This window comes from Ostrea edulis, chromosome 9 (genome assembly GCF_947568905.1).
Source record: "Ostrea edulis chromosome 9, xbOstEdul1.1, whole genome shotgun sequence".
In the NCBI taxonomy this organism is placed as follows: Eukaryota; Metazoa; Mollusca; class Bivalvia; order Ostreida; family Ostreidae; genus Ostrea; species Ostrea edulis.
In genome coordinates, this window is record NC_079172.1 from 19,514,718 (window position 1) to 19,522,217 (window position 7,500).

At 35.8% G+C, this 7,500-nt stretch overlaps 1 protein-coding gene across 3 annotated transcripts in view; it reads right to left on the reverse strand.

Annotated features, from left to right (window-relative positions):
• LOC125657799 (uncharacterized) overlaps positions 1-7,500 on the reverse strand; it is a 74,600-nt gene that overhangs the window by 51,258 nt on the left and 15,842 nt on the right. For all 3 annotated transcript variants that reach the window (XM_056148752.1, XM_056148750.1, XM_056148751.1), the window contains exons 11-13: positions 7,211-7,274; positions 4,309-4,479; positions 550-617 (exon numbers count right to left, since the gene is read on the reverse strand). In XM_056148752.1, coding sequence (XP_056004727.1) covers positions 550-617; positions 4,309-4,479; positions 7,211-7,274 — 303 coding nt within the window. The remainder of the gene's footprint in view (positions 1-549; positions 618-4,308; positions 4,480-7,210; positions 7,275-7,500) is intronic.

Here is a 7,500-nt window from a genome sequence, read left to right on the forward strand (position 1 = left end):
AGAAACTTCCCAAATAAGGTTAGGTAGTTACTCTTATGCATGAAACACACTGTCTTATATATAACTGACTTTTATGCAATACAAATAGAAATGTATACTTGTTTCAACTTATTTACAGAATATCCCTCACATGCTTAAACCCCAGTCCCACACAATGCTGAAACTGATATGCAGTGAAATAATTCTAAAAGTAAAAAAGTTTTTGTTGTGAATTTTGCCTAAATCACCATCATGTGTGTAAATTTCCATATTAACATGCAAAGTTACGGGTCAGTTTAAAGAATTTCATCTTACAAAATGTCATATATGGAAATTAATACAATCTGAATTTGATACAAAAAGGTGTTTTTTTTCTTCACATCCATCTTGTTTCAATTTCCACAATGCATAAGTTGTCACACTGAGTTTCTCTGTCAAGAGTCTACAATGGGTGTGTCAAAATTAAATTTAGCAACATGCTTTCTTTCAATTTTTTTCTTCTGACATTTCAATTTAGTCTTAGCCTCCTACATGACAAGTTTAAATCCTCAGTATGAAAATATTACAAACCAAACATGAGCCGCTGTGTCGTAGACTTTCCTCTGCTCCTCTGTGAGGGGAATTTCCACAGTGCAGAACTAAAAATAGAAATGTCCTGACATGTATGAACAATAAAAAATCAATCACCTAAGTCTATAAAAGAATTCATCACACAATGCGATCCTCAAAACAAAAACCCATTTTATGTTTGAGGGGCATACAAAAAAATCTAACATCATATACGCCTTGTCTTTAACCATTCTAAACTAGGAATATGTCCATAGGACAGAATGCCCCTCCCAATGTGACGTTTGTTACAGTAATGCAATATGAAAACAAGAGGCCCAAGGGCCACATTGCTCACCAGTCACCTTGGCCCATATCTAAAAATTCTCCCTATATATTCACATGTAAGATTTTGATCCCCTATTGTGGCCCCAACCAACCCCTGGGGGCCATAATTTTAACAAACTTGAATCTGCACTATGTCAGAAAGCTGCTATGTAAATTTCAACTTGTCTGGACTAGTGTTTCTTGTGAAGAAGATTTATAGAGATTTTTTCCTATATATCTACAAGTAGTATCAGCAATCATCAGGGTGTGACATACCACAGGAGTTTGAAATTTTATCAATAAAGTCAATAAAATTCACATGATTAACCAAGCCATGAGCTATGCGTTAGCATAGCGAAAAGGAATGAAACGCCGTTTTGGAGAAATCTCGAGTTTCGCTTTGAACCGCCGCGCAATGAATATAACTCGTCAGTATTTATCACTAACAACATTTGCCTACTTAAATTTGCCTCCTAACCCCTCTCTAATGCTGTCAGTATCCACTTTATTCGATTCCGTGTAAACATTGACTTTACCGAGGACCCATTGTAATATGTCACATTCACTCCGGGCCTGACATTTTTGTATTCCTTATAATTTCAAGTTTAAAAAATAATAATAAAATGCTATTAATCCTTCCACATATTTTTTTAATCAAATGAAATAAAATCACAACATATAAAATCCTCAGTCATATCAATTATTATATTTTGAGGTCAGAAACTATGTTCAGAGTTTGGTCAATCATGTGAATTTTATTGACTTTATTGATAAAATTTCAAACTCCTGTGGACATACTTTCTCTGAATCGTAAAAACAAGACAAATCATGAACTGTCAATGTAATATTTTTACTTGGCATAAGGTGTATATGTACCAAGTTTGATGGTCCTAACCCCAACGGTTCTGTCTGTATCTTGCTACTACGACCTTGACCTTGAGAAACAATAGGCATCCTCTATAGACTTGGCACAGACATGATTCTATAAAAAGGTAGAAAAAGCAGAAGGGGGTACAGGGGTTCTCCCCTAGCGAGGAATCTGAAGGCCCCCGGTCAATTTTGAGGTTTTGAGCTTTATAATAGTAAGTACATATGTACATGTAAGTATTGGTTCCCTAACCTCGTCTTAGGCAAAGGTCCTACGCAATCTACCAACACTTCACTAAAAGGTTGTTCAAAAGCTGGACCTTGTCATTACTGTTGTTTTTTTGTACTAACCGACATTTACCCGTTTACAATAAGTGTACATTATGCTGGTTGGGTGATATCGTAATGATTCAACTAATCAGAGAAGAATACAATAAGGAAATACTGACCGTTACATAAAATTCAAAGTAAAAACCGGACATTCAGGAAAATAAGATTAGAACACAGTGAAATCTATTGAACATAGAAATGTTCAGAAGTGGGATTGTTTTAAAGAGAACAGAATTCCGCTTTAAAGCAGAGAAAAATCATGTCTGTTGGCACAAGTTGTATGTGTAACAAGTTTGACGGTCCTAGCTCCAACAGTTCGGTCTGTATACTGCCTACAAGGTATTCCTACTAGGTGATATTGTTACCTTGAAAAATAATAGTCATCTTTCTCCCATCATGGTATGTACCAAGTTGCAATATCCTGGATCTTACAGTTTAGTTTGCATCCTGCCTACAAGGTTTTCCTACTAAGTGATACTATGACCTTGACATTTGACCTTAAAAAGAAAGAGGCTTCCTCCAATTGGCATGAGGAGTATGTATAGAGTTTGACAGTCCTAGCCCCAATAGTTCAGTCCGTATTCTGCATACAAGGTTTACCTATTAACTGATACTATGACCTTGACCTTGAAAATAATAAGCATCTTCCTCTAACCATGGTAATCAAATGCACAAAGTCGAAATATCCTATTCCCAACAGTTCGGTCTGTATACCGTCTACAAGGTTTTCCTACTAAGTGATACTGCAACCTTGACCATTGACCTTGAAAAACAATAGGCATCTTCCACTCATCATGGTGATCAAATATACCAAGTTGCAATATCTTAGATCTTATGGTTTGGTCTGTATCCTGCCTACAAGGTTTTCCTACTAAGTGATACTACAACCTTGATCTTTTACCTCTGATCTTGAAAAACAATAGACATCTTCCTCTCATCATGATCATATGTACCAAGTTGTAAAATCCTGGAGCTTACGGTTCAGTCTGTATCCTGTCCACAATGTCCGGACAGACCAGGGCTCAACATTAACTTTTTTTCCTACTTGTCCATTCGGACAAGGGACAAAGATATTTACTTGTCCAAACTTCAACTTCACTTGTCCAAAAAATTTTCTAAAAAGGATATAATATCGTCAATTTGAAAACTGTATTTAATTTACTTAATATATAGTCTATTTTTATACCTGCTTGATTGATTTTTTTTTTTTATCTTATTCTCTTGATAAAAACAACAAACGCATAAAACAAAATTTTATCTAGACTTCCCATCTTGAATCAATGACTTCCTAAGATCCATGGATGCATTCTCTCACCAGAGGGCGCGCTACGTTGTGGAGCGTAGCGTAACGCTCTCTGGTAAGAGATTGCAATGGGTGATTGAAAGTAGTACGCAATAAGTGAACACCAATCCCGACTAAGTTTGACTCAGCTAGTTTACATAGCGATCAAAGTTCATTTTCCATGCATTATACATGTACTTCCGACTCTCAACTACCGATAAACTTTTCACAAAATTGTTTGGAGACTTCTTAACATAAAAAAGCACTTGTCCAATCGGACAAGTGCCCATCAATATTCACTTGTCCGAAATGTTTTTCCACTGGTACCGGACAAGCGGACAAACGTAAATGTTGACCCCTGCAGACGGACGACGCCATACCATAATACGTCACGTCTTCGAAGGGTATATAAAAATATTGTCAATAGTTGCTTTGAAATTGAGCTCAACACCAAATAGGGAAAAGTGAGGCCAAGGTCAAAAGAAATGTCAAGGTAACACAATAATGATGCAGTTGAATGGATGATACCAATTTGTATCAGCATTATAAGGTTTGAAGAAAATATCTTGGATAGTTTCTCTGAAACTGAGCTAAATGCAAAGTGTGACGGAAGGACAGAAGGCGGGCATGACAAACACTATATGCTCTGGCCATAATCATTGTGGGGCATAAAAATATTAGATCCTTTGATTAATCTTAACATCATCCCATATGGGGTCAGGTTAGTGAAACCTTTTTGTCACCCAATGAAATTGCTACCACAAGAATCAAACTGCTTGTTTGGAAATTTCAAGCTTTTCCTTAATCATATAAAACACCCCTACATGTGGTAAAGAATCAAAATTTTATGAAGACAATATGCTTTCTTTCACAAAAACAAGCAATACTACAGCATGCTGAATAAAAATTGCTTACTGTGATCAGAACAGCACATATATGTGTAAGAGGAAAAAATGTGCTCTACTTTAAACATTTACCTCTGCCTGTTTGTAGCTCAGTCCTCTGGAGACGTACATTCCTGACATTTTCATCTCCATGGCTAACATCTCTGCCATACCGAGCCCCTTCTTCTGAACAAAATCAATAAACTGCTCGAAGGATCGAAACTGGGCTCCATTACCCCACAAACCTAACCGTTCCATAAACGCCTGAAAGTAACAAGTTACGTTAACCTGTTTTCCAGATGCCTGATGATATCAGACTACTATCAATTCAGAATTTTTAACATAAACATTAAAATATCAATTTTCAGAAAAAATAAAGTTTCTTATAAATCATGAATAGTTTTTAAGCAGCATAAAACAAGATGTCAGCTTAAAATACAAATGCCCATACTGTTGAAAGACTACATAATATATGTTATATCAATACTACATATATATTTTTAGACCCACCCTTGAGTCAGAACCCTGGGGTTGTGAAAATCACAATTTTCATACATTCCTTTCTGCTTTTCCTTAGATAGGATTTTAGCTTTTACACAGCATCAGTGAAATCAATGATGGAAGTCTTTCAAATAATAGACATTTAATCACAATCAGTAAATTGGTCCAACTGTAGTACTAAACCCCTGGGATCATGAATTTTACAATTTTACCTGCTCCCTCTAAATATCCTCAATAGCATTAAAGAATATGTTATTGAAATGTTTTACACATAAACACAATATGACAAGTTTCTCCCTGCCCTGGAATCAGAACCCCTACCCCGGGGATCATGTAATTTACAATTTTAGTCAAATCTTTTTTGATTTACACATTTAGTATTTCTCACAGATGTGAGGTTGTAGAGAAATTTTTGTTTGCCTCACCCTAAGGCCCCGGGGGTGCAGAAATCCAGAAATTTATATCCCCTCTTGTTCCAAAGATATTTCATACCAAATTAGAAAACAATTGGAAGGGTAGTTATCAAAAACTTAAAAATGTTTAATTGTTAATGCATGGATGAAGCAAAAGGTCACCTTAAAAACAGAAAGCAATCTTTCCTATTATGCTTCATATTAAGAACAGACATGAATTTGTCTTAAAACGAAATTAGCAGGGCCATTTTATGCATTACATGAACTTAAGGTGTACATCAAACAAGAGGCCCACAGGCCTTATCGGTCACCTGGGTACTAGTTAAAAGTATCACTAGTCCCAAGGGCTAAAAATCTAGAAAAAATTTCCTGTTCTTACAGTTTTTGCCCCACCCCTAAGGCCCCAGGGGGTGCAGTAGTCCTGAAATTTACAATTTATGTCCTCCTTGTCCATAGATGCCTCATACCAAATTTGAAAACAAGATGTGTTTGTGAAACACAAATACCCTCGATAATGGCCAATTCCGTAAATGGCCAAGGTCACAAGGACAAATATCTTGGTATCAGTAGAAAGATCTTGTCACAAGAAATATTCATTTAGAAGTTATGACCAATGTCAATTTTTTTAAAAAGTATGTCAAATGTCAAGGTCAAAAGGTTTAGTACCAAAGGAAATGTCTTGTCACAAGGAATACTCATGTAAAAAATCAAAGCTCTAGCTCTTACTGTTCAAAAGTTATTAGCAAGGTTAAGGTTTTCAAAAAGTAGGTCAAACTCAAAGGTCAAGGTCAAAGGGTAAACAAGATGCGTTTGTGAAACACAAATGCCCCCGATAACGGCCAATTCCGAAGATGGCCAAGGTCACAAGGGCAAATATCTTGGTACCAGTAGAAAGATCTTGTCAAAAGAAATGCTCATGTACAATATGAAAGCTCTAATATTTACCATTTAGAAGTTATGACCAATGTAAAAAAAAAATTTAAAGTAGGTCAAATGTCAAGGTCAAAAGGTTCTATACCAACGGAAAGATCTTGTAACAAGGAATACTCATGTGAAATATCAAAGCTCTAGCTCTTACTGTTCAAAAGTTATTAGCAAGGTTAAAGTTTTTAAAAAGTAGATCAAACTCCCAAGGTCAAGGTCACGGGGTCAAAAATGTTAGTACCCACGGAAAGGTCTTGTCACAAGGAATACTCATGTGAAATATCAAAGCTCTATCTCTTACTGTTCAAAAGTTATTAGCAAGGTTAAAGTTTTCAAAAAGTAGGTCAAGGTCACAGGGTAAAAAGTGTTGGTCCCCACGGAAAGGTCTTGTCACAAGGAATACTCATGTGAAATATCAAAAGCTCTATCACTTACTGTTCAAAAGTTATTAGCAAGGTTAAAGTTTCAAACAGAATGACAGAATTACGGAATTACAGAATAACAGACAGGACAAAAACAATATTCCCCCTGATCTTTGATCTTGGGGGCATAAATATTGGAATTGTAGTTATCAAGAAGTTAAAAATGTTTTATTTTTCACACATTTAATAACTGACCATTTTGGCCCCACCCTGATACCAAAAGCCCTACCCCTGGGATCGTCAAAATTATAATTTTGGTAAAGGACCTGTTCTTTCTAAAAATCCATTTAGTATCAACAGCACTTAAGAAGACATTATTTAATTGTTTTAACCATCAAAACTATATACTAAGTTTGGTCCCGCCCTGGGGTCAGATCCCCTACCCTGGGGAGTCCTGAAATTTATAATCATAATTCCGCTTGTCCCAAAGACGCTTCATACCAAATTTGAAAAGAATTGGAATGGTACTTATCAGGAAAAAGTTAAAGATGTTCAATTGTTAACATATGACACACATTGACGGATGCCAGACCAATTGCTATAGGTCACCTGAGTTTACTCATTAGTAGTACATCAGTATTATTCAACATCTGAACGAGCAAAAACTACGACATGAAGTACATGTCCTCATATTGTACTCATTCAAATGAGTAAATCATTTCAAAAACCTACAACATAAAGTACACATACATGCATTATACAGATTTGTAAATAACTTCTTTTGGTAGTCCTCACCATATTTTTGACATCTGTGACTCCTGTTGCACTGCAGTAGAGCACCCTTGCTTTTGGTAATAATCTATCAAAAGACAATCATACTGTCCACTAAAGGGGCTCAACTCCATTAAACAATACATGTCACCACGGAACATTAGTTTTTATCATCTCCATTAATTACAAACAATACATGTCACCACGGAACATTAGTTTTTATCATCTCCATTAATTACAAACAATACAACTGACCACGGAACATTAGTTTTTATCATCTCTATTAATTACAAACAATATGTCACCACGGAACA